A 17,000-nucleotide genomic window follows, 5' to 3' on the forward strand; every position below is an offset into this window, starting at 1 on the left:
ATAATTAATATTTGTTATAAGTATTTATGGTATAATGTATTCAAATGTATAAAAATAAGTTGAGGTTATAATAAAAAAAGTCGCTTCTGGCGCTTCGCCGGTCGCTACCGCGGCACGCTCGCTTCGCTCGCTCGGCTCGCGCGCTGTAGGGTCGCGGTTCTACCTAACACTCCTCCTCGCTTCGCTCGTCGTCGTACCTAACTGAGACCTGCCTTAAGTTCGAATACGTAGGTTGTTATAATAGTAGTAAATATTACAAATTATACCAGTACTTACTACATTATGCCAACTGAGCGTTATATCGAACATAATTATATCACATATACGTTATACGGTGTTAATGTTAGATTAGAAGTTGTTATATTACAAGTTCATAATACTTGACGATAGTTAGACTCTCTAAGAATATACCATGTATTGTTATAGCAAAAGTGCATTATGTCCCTCAATCGTTATATCGACTAAAAATATATCAAAAGTTGTTATATGGACCGTTACGCACCCCTCTAGCGGTATTGATGTCTGCTACGCGCGGCACGCCATCCTTTCCATTATATAATTTGACGACTCTGCCCATGCGCCATAGCAAGGGCGGCAAGCTTTCCTCCTTTATAAGTACGAGCTCCCCGAGTTGTAGATCGCGTTGCCTCTCGCGCCATTTGTAGCGTTGTTGCTGTAGGGACACGAACTCTGCCGACCAGCGCTTCCAGAAGTGTTGCCGTAGTTGCTCTAGCCTCAGGAAACGGTCCAGGCGGTTCGGGTTCCGGTCTTGCAGTGGCGGTGCAGTCAGCGACGTGAGCGGCCTAAAAATTAGAAAGTGCCCGGGAGTAAGGGGGTAAAAGTCATTAGGGGAGGAGGAGAGTGGGCAGAGAGGCCTACTGTTCAAAATTGCTTCCACTTGGCTAAAAAGAGATGAAAGCTCTTCAAAGGTAAGGTGTGTATTGCCCAAAACTCGTTTGAGGTGAAATTTGGCGCTTTTAATACCGGCCTCCGCGTAGCCGTTAAAGTTAGGAGCATAAGCTGGTGCGAATTTAAATTTTATACCTTGACTAGCTGCAAAATCTGATATACCGTTTTCATGTAACTTAAAAAAAATAATTTATCTCTTTAGCTGCAGCTACAAAGTTTCTGCCATTATCACAAAACAGCTCCGCAGGTTTGCCGCGCCTGGCGATAAATCTGCGGAGTGCCAGCACAAATGCGTCTTTAGACAAGTCGCTCACAGCTTCTAAATGAACACATTTATATCTTAAGCATATAAATAGACACAGATAACATTTAGTGATTTTACATCCACGTCCACGGCGATCTGTTATTAAATAAGGACCGGCTAAGTCTACAGCTGTTGACGTGAATGGAAAATCAGCCTTTATGCGCTGCGCTGGTAAATTGCCCATTATATTTTTGAAAGTTTGGCCAGCGATTCTTTTACAAGTGACACAATTGTGGGCCGTGCTCCTTGCGAGGTTTCTGCCCCCGACAGGCCATATCAAGTCCCGTACTGAGCATAGCAATAGCTGTGGCCCTGCATGTAAGAGACGTATGTGTTCATGTGTAAAAATGAGTTTGGTTAGTGTGTGTTTAGCACGTAATAACATAGGATGCTTCTGTTCGTAGCTACAATCTGAAGCATCTAGCCTTCCCCCGACTCGCAAGAGACCTTGCGAGTCCAAAAATGGGTTCAGAGTTATAATGTGTGATTTAGGACTCAACCTGTGACCTTTGCGCATCGTTTCAAGCTCAGAAGCAAATGACTGCTGTTGTGCAATTTTAACTAAAGTATGTAAAGATTCTGTAAGCTCTTGCGGCGGCGGCGATAGTGAGCCGGTTAGTTTAGGCAAGCTAGGCTTACAGTTATTTATGAAACGACGCACATAAGCCACAGTATGTTGTAGCCTTTTATATTTTGAAAATCTATTAAAGTCTATGACAGATGGTGCATCGTTTGTGCTTGTAAGCATAGACGTTACCTTGATTTCAGGCAGGAGCTCCGGCTCTACAGAATTTAGCTCTGGCCATTCATTTTCAGGCTTTAATAGAAACTCGGGGCCCCTCCACCACAGAGCGTTTCCAGAGACATGCTGTGGATCCACACCACGTGTTGCAAGATCACTTGGATTTTCTTTTGTAGGTACATGTCTCCAGGTGGCTCCGGGAGTGAGACTGACTATAGCGGCTACTCTGTTTGCTACAAATGTTTTAAGTTTGGATATGTCTGTCTTTAGCCAAGCCAGGCAACAGCTAGAGTCAGTCCAAAATATAGTGCGAGAGACAGGACGCCTCCATGCTCTTACTACGGCTGCATATGTTTGTGCTGCTAACAAGCACCCGGCTAATTCTAATCTTGGTATACTTGTACGCCGGATTGGAGCTATTCTGTCCCTCGCACACAGCAGGTGGACTTGTTGTTCACCCGAGTTAGAAATGGTTTTTACATAAATGCAGGCTGCATATGCAGTCTCTGCAGCGTCAGAAAAGCAATGTAGTTCTATTGTAGAGGGCGGCTCGCACAATACATATCTAGGTATACTGAGTTCTTTAATGTGATGCAAATTTTTAATAAATCACGACCAGATTCGCTGTATTTCAGGCGAAACTGGCTCGTCCCAAGATTTGCCTTCTTTCCACAAAGTTTGAATTAATATTTTAGGTTTGACTGTGCACAGGCTTAAAAGACCTAAGGGATCAAATACTTGGAACGTTTTAGACAAAATTGTTCTTTTTGTAAGTGTTTCATCAGAGTGATCATTTTTAATTGAAAAATTTAATATGTGTTGGCTGGGTTGCCACCCTAGTCCAAGTGTTTGACAAACTTGACTCAAAGCTAGATGATCATCTTGATTAATGAAATCAGACTTTAATAACGCGTTTGAATATGAGCGGTATTTACGCAAATTGAAGCAGCCAGAGGCTAAAGCCTGTGAGACGTCGTATAGCGCAAACTAGATGGCGCTAGCTGTCACAAAAACAAGTGCAAGTATTTACGCCAGGACCGAACTAATAACAATAGAGCGACCAGGCCCCAATTTCACCACGGCTACAATTGTCAGTGACATATGTCGAGCGACAATTGTCAAGCGACAGGTGACATATTACAATTTTATAAAATATTTTCTATAGAAATACTTACAAACATGACAGGCATTTTGCTACAATTGTATGTATTACAATTATGTTGTGAAACAAGAATTATTTAATTCTAGTCGACATATTTGTAGAATTGTCGGTGAATCTTGACAGGAAATGAGTTATATGTCGGAATTTCGTGACAATTGTAGTGTTTCTTGTGACAATTGTCATAAACTTAGCAAGAGAAATATCTGTTTTTTTCCGATATAATAAAGTTTTTTTTAATAATACAATGATGGTGGCAAACAGGAATACGGCCCGCCCGATGGTAAGCGGTAACCGTAGCCCATGGATGCCTGTGACGTCAGCAACAGTGATGTTTTACAATTGTCGCACCTGTCACCGTGGTGAAATTGGAGCCAGAAGTTGGAAACCTGTCAGTTGAGATGCACTTCGAAACCTGTGCCGTCGAGTGCATCGGCGCCGACCTCATCGTGGTGTGCATTTATAGACCTCCTAGCGGTGACGTACAATTATATTTTTCTAAGCTAACCGAATTATTAAATATGACAATCATGCAAAATTATAAAATCTTGTTAGTCGGTGATATTAACATAGATTTGCTGACGAAATGTAGCCTGACATGTAAAATGAATGATATAATCAAACAATATGGATTTAGACAATTAATTAATATGCCTACTAGAATAAGTACTGTATCAGCACTTGTATTGATCATGCATTTACTAATGTTCCGAAATCTGACATCCAAACTTTATCTTGTATTGAGCTTAACTTGTCTGACCACGTAAGCATAAATGTTACTGTAAATATTAAAAATAATTTAAATACATGTAATCATATATTAAAGCGAACTTTTTCAAATAGTAACATAAACAATTTTATTTCAAACATGGAACAATATAATTGGTTTGAAATTCATGATAAATGTATATGTCCTGGTGCTAAGATGGGTTTAGTGATGAACGTAATAAAACACTATTTTGACATATGTTTCCCACTTAGAAAACAGTTGGTAAAAAACAATGTGAGTACCTGGGTTACCGAAACGGTTCGACAAATTCGTTACCGAATACACAAACTTAAGTTAAAAAAATCTAAAACGCCTAATGATAGTGAGTTACGACTGACCCTTGAAAAAATGGAAGTACTTACTGTATTGGTCCACGTTGAAAACCACTCGTTCCGAATATGTAAACAGTCAGATAGCTAGATCGAATGAAAACTTGTCTCGGTGCATATGGCGCGTAATCGCCTCCGAAACATGCAAAACCTCTAATAAGAATAATAGTGCCATAAACGTGTTTATTTCTAAATCAGCTGGTGAGAGCGATACCGCCCGCGCCGTCGCTGCTGCCGACCGCCTAAACCGGTATTATATACAAACAAATGTAAACAATACAAAGCCGTGTAATCGCTCTGCTCTTATCTATTTGTATAACTATTTACCAATGTATGTGCCTACATTCCAGTTTGAACCCTATACTCTAACTGAAATAGTTAAAGCATTTAAAACAATTAAACGTAAAAAATCCCAAGATATAAATGACATGTCTACTTGTGTGCTGGATTATCTGCCGCCGGTGGTGGTGTCATTATTCCTGCTATTATTCAATGAGTGCCTACTTAACGGAGTATATCCAGATATATTGAAACTTATAAAAGTACAACCTATATAAAAGGGGAAGGGAGAAATGGAACTCGAGAAATGTTTTCGACCAATATCTCTAATACCCATTATGTCCAAAGTGTTCGAGTATCTTATGAGTTCATCACTTATGAGATACTTCATAGGGAATGGTTTATTAAATAAACAACAGTATGCCTATCAAGCGGGGCGGTCGACCACGGACGCGACACGCGATGTTGTGGCGCGGACGCTGTCTCATCTCGACGCCGGGCGACAGGTCGCTGCTATTTTTTGCGACCTGTCGCGCGCCTTTGAGATGATCGACCATTCTTTGCTCCTTGAAAAATTATCTAGGTATGGTGTTGGTGGCCAGTTTCATAATACCATACGCTCCTTTCTAAATAACCGTAAACAGAGCACATGCGTCATGAACTCTAAATCGAATTTAGAAAATATTGGCAATATTGCTGTACCGCAGGGGTCAACAATGGGGAATGTCCTATTTTTGATCCTGGTAAACGACATCTCATCGGCTAGTCCTGATTTGGAGTTCATAACGTATGCTGACGACACATGCATCCTGGTGAGTGCCGACAACCTTCAAATTTTAAATTCGAAGGTCGAAATTGCTATGCAACAAATATCTCAATGGTTTGCTGCAAACGGAATGCTGTTAAATTTAGAAAAAACCAATATTTTATATTTCCAGCTTAGATATAACATCAATAACAAACTAGATATTAAACTAAATAACATCGAAGTACCACAAGTTAAAGAGGTAAGATACTTAGGCTTCATTCTGGACTCCGGTCTCACGTGGTCCCCCCACATCGACCATGTGTGCGGTAAACTGTCTTCCGCATGTTATGCACTTTCGAGAATAGCACCGACATTGTCTCACGAAAATGTGAAAAAAGCTTACTACGGATATTTTCATTCTGTTCTTATCATGGGTGCTGACCTGTGGGCGACGGCGGCTGACCGCGATAGGCCTTTCAAATTACAAAAACGTGCTGTTCGTATCATTAGCGGTAAGTCACATGATCATCCCGCAAAAAGTTTATTTAAAGACCGTAAGATACTCACTCTTCCAAGTGTTTACATTTTAACTGCCTGTAAGTATGTTAGGGCCAACGTGGATCGATACGCTACCCATTCGCAGGCCCGTAGAAAAAACCGGTTAATCGTCCCGGGGTGCAGACTTGCAAGAGCTCGGAAGTCTCTTGGCATCTTAGGCGTAAAATTATATAACTTACTACCCGAGGAAATAAAGATGGCAAAAACTGATAAAATGTTTGACCGAAACCTTAAAACATTTTTAATTGACTTAGCATGCTACAGCGTCGACGAATTTGTCGAAACGTGCACTAACCCTAAGTAATCTACTATACTTATACACAATATAAACAAATGTATACTTACTTTATGAAATTAATAATATAATAACTCATGTTTGTTCAAGCTATATGCGACCCTATTTGACTACTTACTGATTGTTTACTTGATTTGTTTCGCTTAAAATAAGTTGTTTATTTAATAGTAATATAAAAATTACTGTGCAAATGCTGTACCAATCTACCTACTGCATATTATTATTGATTTATTATTTACTGACTTGTAAAACATTGACTTTTATCAATAAATATCTTGTATCTTGTATCTTGTATCTTGCTCCGCGATGTTTTATTGTTAAAAAATAGTAAATTCTAACAATATTAGCATATTAGCCGTAGAACCGATAACCGTTGGGGTAGGCGAGTTCTGGAGTGGAGACCGCGCATCGGCAAACGTAGTGTAGGACGCCCTCAGACTAGATGGAGCGATGACCTTCGCAAGGCGGCTGGCAAGAGCTGGATCAGAGTTGCCGCAAATCGTGCTCAATGGCGTGCAATAGGAGAGGCCTATGTCCAGCAGTGGACGAGAGTAGGCTGATGATGATGATGATGATGAAATTCTAACAATATGAAATAAATATAAGTCTAACATGTAAATAACTATCCATAAAAACTGTGAAAGTGTTATCTAAGTGCAATATGACCAAGAAGTGTTGTAAATTTACAAATGACTACAGACGTGTTATTGTTTGTTTTAAGACTAAATTTCAAACAAAACTATGATTAAGTGACAACCAACCGTGTTAAAATAGTGTAATACAGTGACTTATGCAACAAAAACTGCGAAGTGATTGCAAATAAGAATATTATATAAAAGTGACCGTTTCAACATTTAAATTGTTTTGAACTTTGACCCCTACCATATCAGCATATCATCGTGTGTACCTACTTGTAAAAGACATTCTTACAGTCCTAAAATTCGTCCAGCGCGTCTATGCATACATGGCGTTGTAGTAAATGTTACGGCTGTGAAACGGTGCGACCAAGTTCGATTCCTACGATCGGAATAACTTTTTGTATTTTTATTTTTTACTATGTGCATGTAACAAACAGTTTGAGTTCAAGTTCGATCCTCAGGTGAAAAAGTTTTTTTTATTTTATTTTATTTTTTTATTAAAAAAAAATCTAAAACTTAACAATTTGTAACACAATCATGGCGCCGAATCCTGCCTGCAAAAAGTGTAAAAAAATAATACAAGTTAAACACTACCTGAAATGTTCATGTTGCAAACAAACATACTGTCTCACCTGCACCAATACTGAGAAACGTTATAACTTAATGGATAGGTCTGCTAAATCTAAGTGGACTTGTATGAACTGTAATAAGAAAAAAGACCAAGAATACAAAACTATAGCTCAACAAAAAAGGCTATCTAGTACTTCAACATCTACGCCAAATGTCAACGTAAAGAATGCAAAGGAGAGGTGTAAGCTAGAGACTGTAGAAATAGCTACACCGGTCGAGACAGAAGTATTAGAGCCGGAAGATAACAGCGAAGTACAAGATTCTTCACAAACGAATATTCAACCTACGTCAGAAAATATCACCACAAGGCGAAAATATAACCTACCAGTACAGAATTCTTTTGATTCTTTATCCCAAGATGAAAGTTGCTCAGATCTTTCAGTTTTGGAAAACACCCTAAACACAAGTTGTCCTGACGTGTCGTTAAGCCGAAATATACACACGGAAGCCGAAAAATGTGAGGATGAACATTCTCAGATTGAATTGAATATGACAGGAAACACTAATACACATAGTTTGCCTAACATACACTCACAAGTACAAAATTTTATAGTAGAGGACTTAAAAAAACAGATAGAGAATCTTAAGGAACAATTTCTGGGAGCAGATACAGAAATCCAAAAGCTGCTAGGTGAAAAATACAAACTAGAAGATGACCTAATTGAGACACGTAAGAAGTGTGATTTGTACCGGAGCCTGCTGAAGGGAACAGCACCAGTATCACCAACGGGGACACCCAAAGCACAGGCAAAATGCAGAAAACAAGTGCCTGTAGTAAACAAGCCACTCGTTTCGGGCGGCCCGGACCCAGCCTTAAGTTTAAATGACCAATCGGACGAATCAAAACTCTTAGGCGAAACGGAAAATTCTCAGGATACGAGTAAAGTAGAACATCGGTCAAGGCAAACTAGCATAGATAGAGAAGAAGAACAAGAGGATCACTTCAGCCAGACGCCGGAACAGGGACGGAAGGGGAGTCTAACGCATGCGCAACAGGGAACCAGTAAGCCCCATCGGGTACACACCACTGCCACTCGACTAGTCGCGGCCTCCAAAAACGATAACCCTAAAAATCAATTATGTATTGTAAGTAATCAAGCAACCGGTCGCATTTTGAATGCCATAGATTATAACCTAGATAGAGATGCCACATACTCTCATTATGTTGCGCCAAACTGTGGCATTATAGAGCTACTTACGAACTTAGAGAACAAGTTGAAGAGTTTTACCATGAATTACTTCTGTATAATCTTTATTGGCGAAAAAGACATAAATGAGTCTCAAAATAGTATTAATTTAATAAATTGTATTAGAGAGTCGCTTAGGAAAATCACACATACCAATAAAATGATCTGTCTTCGAACATATGTTTGCGGGGCACTTATTTATAACTATAAGGTAGAGATGTTTGGTATAGTTTACTTGCGATGGATATGCAAACTAACAACTATGACTTCCTGTTCGACACGAATCGGGACCTAACTTTAGATATGTTTTCGAACTATTAACCAATAGATTAACCAAATTTGGAATGAGAGCAGTATTTTCTAGTCTTAAAATATTTATGGGACAAGCCCACGCGTACTTGACTAATGAAGAAAATATACCTATCGAAAATCAGTTTTTTCGAGGCATCAGTAATGACTCCTTTCGATAGAACCGAAAACAGAATTAGCTTAACTAATGAACACAAAGATAAAGTGTTAATTAATGTGTATCATCAGAATTTGTGTGGTATTAGCAATAAAAAACTCGACTTGGAATTATATTTGAATAGCTTACCTATAATAGTACAGCATTTTGTTTGTGTCAGTGAACACTTCTTAACCAAGATTACAGCGCCGCTTCTTAATTTTCCAGCGCTACTTATAACGTAAGAACCAATAAAAAAAGGGGCGGTAGTTTAATTTTAGCTCGTGAGGATAGAAAAATTGAAGAGTTATCAATATGTAACAAATTGTATTCAATGGAGTCATTCGAAATATGTGATATTCGAGACTGTGAAACTAATATTTGTGTAATATGTTGCTATCGCAGTCCTCGTGAGTCCAATTTTGAAACATTTATGGAAAACCTAGAAATAATGCTAAACCACTTTTTCCACAAAAAGTGTTTAATCTGTGGTGATTTTAATATAAATTTGCATTTAAATGATAGTCGAAGTACTGCCTTAATAACATTGTTAAAGTGTTATAACTTTAGACCTCTAGTAACGGCTTCCACCTTCTTGCGAAATAACTCTGAATCGTGCATTGATAATGTGTTTACGAATTTGCCAGAGTCCTCGGTATCAAGTATAGATGTAGATCACAACGGTTTAGCTGATGGACATGCTGGACTACTCTGTAGAATAGAAACAAATTCTTCGTGTTCTGCGAAAAAGCAGCCACAATTATTAATTCGAAGAGAACGAAGGTGTTACAATGCCATCAATAACAATAAATTTAGATGTAAGCTATTGAATGAAAATTGGAACAATTTAGGCATTAACAATTTTATGAACTGTTTTAAAAGTAGTTTTAAGAAAACACTAAAAGTCTCAAAAGTAACGCGAAATGTAAGTGGATAACGAAGGGCATAAAAACTTCCAGCAAAATGAAACGGTTTCTAACGTTCATTGATAAGGAACACCTTGACAACTCAATAGCTACATATCGTACAGAATATGGAAAGCTATACAGGCAGGTAATCCGAAATGCCAAAAAAAAATGCTGTACAGACGCAAATCGATAATGCAAAAAATTCTAGTAAGGCTATTTGGAAAATAGTGAATCAGCATAGAAATAAAGCTCCATCCATTTCGTCCAACAACTTGTTATTAAAAACAGATAAAATTGTAAGTGATCCAGAAGAGCTATGTAATATTTTTTGTAAAATATTTGATCATTCTAGTGGAAGTGTAGCGGACCAAAAAACAGCGATAAAGTTTCTCCATCAACATGTGGCCCGGGTAACTTATGAGATGACCAATACCTTAGTTACTCCTCAGGAGATATATCGCCTGGTTAGGATGATGGAGTCTAAGTCATCTGTAGGTTATGACGGCATACCGATTCGGATTATTAAGGACAATATTGACCTATTAGCAGAGCCATTAGCTAATTTCTTCGAGCAACACCGGCTTCCGACACATCGGAAGGGAGGGGCCCAAGCGATATCTCACCGTACAAATCTTTCTGCCATTTTTCGCGGGGGGAAAGGTGCACACAGTCGCACTTCTCACACACTTACATACAAAATCCAATGTGTAATGACGACACAAATACATAGAAAATGACACACGTCAAAGACAAATCTTGCAAACCTCGATCTCTTTTTGTGTACGGACGAGTGACAAGTGTCACAACACGCACACTAACACATTTTCGTTGAAGTATGTTATTGTATTCTGAGAGATGAGAAGTCGGATTTGTCGCTCGACCGATCCGCAATTTGTACTGAGCGAGCAAAATCGATATATCCAACAATTACATGAGACTAAAATATAATAATTGTGTTTGAATGTAATTAAACGTATGATATGTAAAAAAAAATATTACATGTGAAATGTAACACTTTCTTTTTGTAAATTTGATGTCCCCGACCTCTTTTTATAACAAAAAACCGAGCAAACAGGCATTTTTGTGCAGCAGTGTTCACGCGCGCGTCTGGACTCGGTCTAGTGAAAAATCCAAGTGCAACTAGTTTTAACCCGCGTTAGATTAGATTGACGCGCTAATCTTGTACCTCGGCAGAGGGGAAATAGTGCGAATGCCGCCTCCCTTCCGTGTTGCTCGAAGGCTAATTTTTATAATTTATGTTTTTTTTGTAATCTTATTTATTTTAAAAGCCATACATCTTATGATTAAGTCGGCTTTAATTTATGTTTTGAATTGTGTACATTTCCTGATCAACTAAAAATAGCTAGAGTACTGCCAATTCATAAAAAGGGATCAACTAATATTCCTAACAACTACAGACCCATTTCATTGTTACCTACACTGTCTAAAGTGTTCGAAAAATTGCTAAAAGACAGATTGTTAGATCATATCAACAGATATCAAATATTAAACACAAGGCAGTTCGGGTACCGTAAGAGTGTTGGGACGAGTGAAGCTATTGATGAGCTAATTAAAGATACGGTACTACAACTCAACACTGGGGAAAAGGTAGCAGGTGTATTTTTGGACTTAAGTGCGGCCTTCGATACTGTTGACCATTGTATCTTATTGAGTAAATTAGAACACTATGGTGTGAGAGGAAACGTTCTTAAATTATATCAATCGTACTTAAGAAACAGGAAACAGTTTGTAGAGTTGAAACACATTGAGAATAATTGCGAGACAGTTCATAAATCTCGTATGATTGATATAAGACGAGGTGTGCCGCAAGGCTCCATTTTGGGTCCTATATTTTTTATATTATTTGTTAACGACTTAATTAATTATATGAACGACTCTATTCCGAATTTGAAGCTGGTATTATTTGCTGATGACACCAACGCTGTAGTGTCCGCTGATAGCATAGCTAAACTTAATGACGTATTTAATAGCGCCCTCAATGCATTTTCTATATGGTTCACAGTTAACAATCTCACCTTAAACAGTAGCAAAACTAAATCGATTTTATTTAATACTAGTCCTATTATACATGCACCGATTCCTTACTTTTATATATAAATGGAGAAATAGTTGAACAAGTAGAAGTAGTTAAATTCTTGGGAGTTTTGATTGACTCCAATCTTAATTGGAAACCGCAATTACAGGAGTTGAATAATTCAATTAGTTCAGGTTGTTTTGCTTTGAGAAGCTTACGGGAGGAAGCGAAGGTTGAACAACTTAAGGTGGTCTACTATGCCCTCATAGAATCTAAATTATGATATAGTATTAAATTGTGGGGCAACAGTTATCAATATAATACGCAAAGTGCTTTCTTGATGCTGAAAAGAGCTATCCGAATTATAGTCAGAATACCACAATGGGAATCATGCAGGGAGCATTTTAGAAAGCTTAAGATCTTGACTGTGCCTTTATATTTTAGTTCTGCTATCAGGTCTAGTCAAAAATTTGGAGGTCACTGAATGCGAATACGACAGAGCTGTAAGGCTTGCAACAAGAAGAAAAGACCTTAAAAATAGTTTAGTGCCTAAATTCAAAGTTGTACAACATTCGGCAAGCTACCAGGCCCCAATTTCACCACGGTGACAGGTGCGACAATTGTAAAATCACTGTTGCTGACGTCACAGGCATCCATGGGCTACGGTTACCACTTACCATCGGGCGGGCCGTATTCCTGTTTGCCACCATCGTTGTATTATTTAAAAAAACTTTATTATATCGGAAAAAAACAGATATTTCTTTTGCGAAGTTTCTGACAATTGTCAAGATTTAGAAGAATTGTAGGTAATTCTTGACAGGTAATGAGTTATATGTCGGATTTCGTGACAATTGTAGTGTTTCTTGTGACAATTGTCATAAACTTAGCAAGAGAAATATCTGTTGTTTTCCGATATAATAAAGTTTTTTTTAATAAAACAATGATGGTGGCAAACAGGAATACGGCCCGCCCGATGGTAAGCGGTAACCGTAGCCCATGAATGCCTGTGACGTCAGCAGCAGTGATGTTTTACAATTGTCGCACCTGTCACCGTGGTGAAATTGGAGCCAGGCAGTTCATCTTTTTAATAAACTGCCGATAGAGTATAAACAGATCTCCGACTGCAAAGTATTTAAGCGCAAGTTAAAGGCTTTTCTTGTTGACAAGTGTTATTATTCTGTCGATGAATTTTTGAATGGATCTTTTAATTAGTATTGCAATGGTTACCAATTTTATTATTTATTTTAATGGTTTTTTTAAATGTAAATGACATACCTACCTATTGATCTATTGTTGACATTATTATTATTCTCTTTATTTATTTTTCGTCTTATTATTATTGTTGTAGAAGTATTAAATTTTATTATTATATTATATCAATGAAATTGTGTAGGACATATTTTAATGGGAATTGTATTTTTAAGGTATTTGTATTTGTAACGTTAACTTTTTTAAGACCTCGTTTTTGAATTTGTACTTGGTAGAGATAAGATATATTTGACCTTAGTTTTTAATGTATGTACTAATTATATGCATGTATTACTATTCGACACAATGTATATTGTTTAGAATAAAATAAAATAAAATAAAAATAAATAAATAAAAAGACGCCGGCCTGTATATGAAGCAGCTCTGGTTCAGAGTCTGCACCTGTTAGTAAGTCATCACAGTAAAAATCATTTTGTATTATGGTCCTAACCAAAGGATCCTTGCTCTCAGCCCCTAACTGCCACAGACAGCGAGCCGCTAGCCAGCTCGCTGACGCAAAGCCATACGTAACAGTATTTAAAGTGAGAGAGCGTATAGGTAGGTGCTCGTCTTCGCGCCATAGAGTCACTTGTAGGTTTCTGTCACCAGAGAGCACGTACCTGTACTGACGGAATCTAAGCAATATGTCAAACAGGGAGTTTTGTATATTTGGCCCTACCAACTGGATATCATTGATAGAGTAACCAGAGGTAGTTGGACAACTAGCGTTGAACACAGTTCTTAATCGAGTAGATTCACTTTCCTTCATCACGGGGTGATGAGGTAGGTGGTTCGCTGTGTAACATTGCCTAGACTCCGACAGATGCCCTAAGTCTTTATATTCATTTATAAAATCAACGTACATTGATTTAAGTTCAGGTTGTTTACTAAAGCGCTTTTCTAAATTAAATAAGCGCTTCTTAGCTATGTTAAATGTGTTGCCTAGGCAGTCTGGTGTGTCTTTTAAAGGTAAACGTACTACAAACCTGCCGTCAGATTGGCGATAGGTATTTTCAACAAAGTGTTTTTCTATGGGGTGACACTCGAACTCACTCCCATTTTTGATGGAGTCTGCGTCTGACGGCAGCTCCTCTGTCTCCCAAAACTTTGTCATTTGGGCCGACAGATCAGTTAAACAAAGATGGCTACGTGTGGTTTCCGAATTGACATGTGTAGTGGCTCCCTCTACCGGGCCCGCCACCAGCCACCCAAGTTTAGATGGGATTAGGAAGGTGCGCTGGCTCGTTGGCATTGATTTTGCAGCACCTGTTACGATTGACCAAAACATTTCCACTCCCAATAGCATATCAATTTGGGATGGGACATTAAAAGTTGGATCTGCCAGTTGCATAGAAGCAGGTAATTTAAGGTAACTAACGTCAACATATTTAATTGGGAAGCGATCAGTTATTTGGTCTAAAACTAGAAAGTCTAGATTGGCATTGAAATCGCTTATTTTAGATTTAATATGAGCTGCACAACGTACAGGCTTATAGGTCAGAGGCGTGTTTCCTATTCCTGTAACATTTGAGGCAGTTAGAGGCTGAAGATCAAGTTGCAAACGTTGTCTTAATGCTTCAGTAAGATAATTCGACTGTGAGCAGCTATCTAGGAGACACTTCACAGTTTCCTTTTTATTGTTGAAAGGGTTAACTATTTCAATTAGAGCTGTTGAGAGCAATGCTTCACTATTGGTAAGCAAAGTATTAGCAGTGAAGGTGTGAGACACCTCTGCACTGTCAGAAGTTAGCATAGTGGAGGAGCATGCGACATTAACCCTAGTACTATCGGTTGGCTGGACTGTCTGTTCCATGTTAGCTCCACTAGAAGAAGTGTTATTTGTTGTGGTGTGTAGGTACGTGTTGTGACGTCTTTTACATACGCGGCAGCCATTTAACTTGCATGCTCGGGTCTCGTGGTCCGGTCGGAGGCAGACATGGCACAGCTTCAGGGTGGACGCCCGCGACCAGCGCTCGTCGACTGACATTTTTCTAAAGGCTGGGCAGTCGTACACCCTGTGATCACCTTGGCACACGACGCACGGCCGACCCTTGTTGTCACTTTGCTTCTCTGAAATCATGAAGGTTTTTATGTTTTTATCATGTTTAAATGAAGTTTTATTAGCCACAGGCTCTGGCTTGTGGTTAGTTTGTTTATCCCGCTTTGAGCGGTAGAGGTTTTCCAATATATCTGCACAATTCTTTAAAAATTCCCTAAAATCTTCGAGTGTTGGCCACTCCTTAAGTGTGTTTCTATGTTCTTCCCATTTTGAATTAGTAGTGTCCAATTTTGCAGCTAACAAATGTACTAACATTGTATCCCAGTGCTCCGTTGGTTGACCCAATGTTTTAAGGGCACGGAGGTTTTTAGTAACATGGTCGCTTAAAAATCTTAATGATTTGTCAGATTCTCGCTGTATTGTTTCTAAATTGAATAAGGCAATTAAGTGGTTAGTAATTAGTTGCCTTTTGTTACTGAACCTGTCGCACAAAAGTTTCCAGGCTTCAGTGTAGTTGGCAGCGGAAACTTCTAAATTTGCTATGACTCTCGAAGCTTCTCCTTCAAGATAGGAACTCAGATAATGAAACTTATGGATAGGTTTAATGTGTTCATTATTATGAATTAATGATTCATAAAGGTCTTTGAATTCCATCCATTTATAATAAGATCCATCAAATTTAGAGATTTTAATTTGAGGCAGCTTGAAGCCAGGATGCTCCGAGTGACAGCCGCCTGATGAACAGGTTTTGACAGAAGTCTCCGGTGATACTTTTTGAGCCTGAGAGCGCTCCAGTATACTCTGGGCTGTAGCTATGGCAGTGTTAATATGGGTCTCATTAGTATCCCGTTCTGAAAGTTCACTGTCGAGATTGTCAGAATTAGCTACTTTTATCGAAGTTTGCAGCTCATCAAGGTGCGTGGACAACTCTATAACTTTGTTTAATCTTAAGGTCAGCTCATTAAATTTAACACCGGTTAGAATTTCATCATCTGTAATTGTTTTTAAGTAGCCACGGAATTTAGAAACCTGGCCTTTTATGGAGCCACGTTTAACACGCAGTTCTGCCAATAGAGCTTCCCTTTTTGCAGCTTCAATCATGTTGAATTATGTTTTTAGCTGAGCTAGCAAGTCCAACAATAAAATTTTAAATAAAATGCAAGTTTAAAGTTATCCACGTCAGAAAATAAAAATTGGCAAAACAGCTTACGCCCCTTATTGACTTCACCAGCTACGCAGTGGTCCCTTGATGTGTCGCGTCAGCTTGCGTCTTTACTCTGGACAACTTGCCACGTGATGACAGAAGTGGGCGTGGCACGGTTCCGTGGCACGCGGCACGCACTTCGACAGGCTGTCCACTGAAATCGTGCAAAAGAATATGTGCATATGCGAACACAAACCAAGATGCAAGCAGGGGTGAAGTTAAAAAGAATCTGAAAGATCAGCGTACGGGAAAAACTATTTATGTCAAACTTAAAAAGAACACAAGTTTGGGCCTTTAAATGCGAAGAATTAAGCGCGAATGAGTGATCAAATTCGCGTTTGCGTGGGGATTATAGCCCAAGCCCTCTCGCGCATGAGAGGAGGCCTGTGCCCAGCAGTGGGACGTATATAGGCTGAAATGATGATGATGATGATGAGTGATCAAATGGTTTCGTTACGAAATAAAAATGGCACATGCAATTTCACTGTTTTTTTTTAGAAAAGTACGTCTTTAAATTTAAAATGGAATTAATAATAACACTTCACTATAGTTTATGTAATTAAGAAAGCCCTGACAGGCGTTTAAGCAGAATGAATAAAGTTAACAGTGGGCAT

At 38.7% G+C, this 17,000-nt stretch overlaps 1 protein-coding gene across 1 annotated transcript in view; it reads right to left on the reverse strand.

Moving 5' to 3' along the window:
* Window positions 1-472: 472 nt before the first annotated feature.
* The window catches only part of LOC134806711 (uncharacterized), a 29,075-nt gene continuing 12,547 nt past the window's right edge, over window positions 473-17,000 (reverse strand). Inside the window, exons 2-3 of the mRNA XM_063780035.1 lie at window positions 15,082-15,253; window positions 473-803 (exon numbers count right to left, since the gene is read on the reverse strand). Coding sequence (XP_063636105.1) covers window positions 473-803; window positions 15,082-15,253 — 503 coding nt within the window. The remainder of the gene's footprint in view (window positions 804-15,081; window positions 15,254-17,000) is intronic.

Source organism: Cydia splendana, chromosome 3 (assembly GCF_910591565.1).
Source record: "Cydia splendana chromosome 3, ilCydSple1.2, whole genome shotgun sequence".
NCBI lineage: Eukaryota > Metazoa > Arthropoda > Insecta > Lepidoptera > Tortricidae > Cydia > Cydia splendana.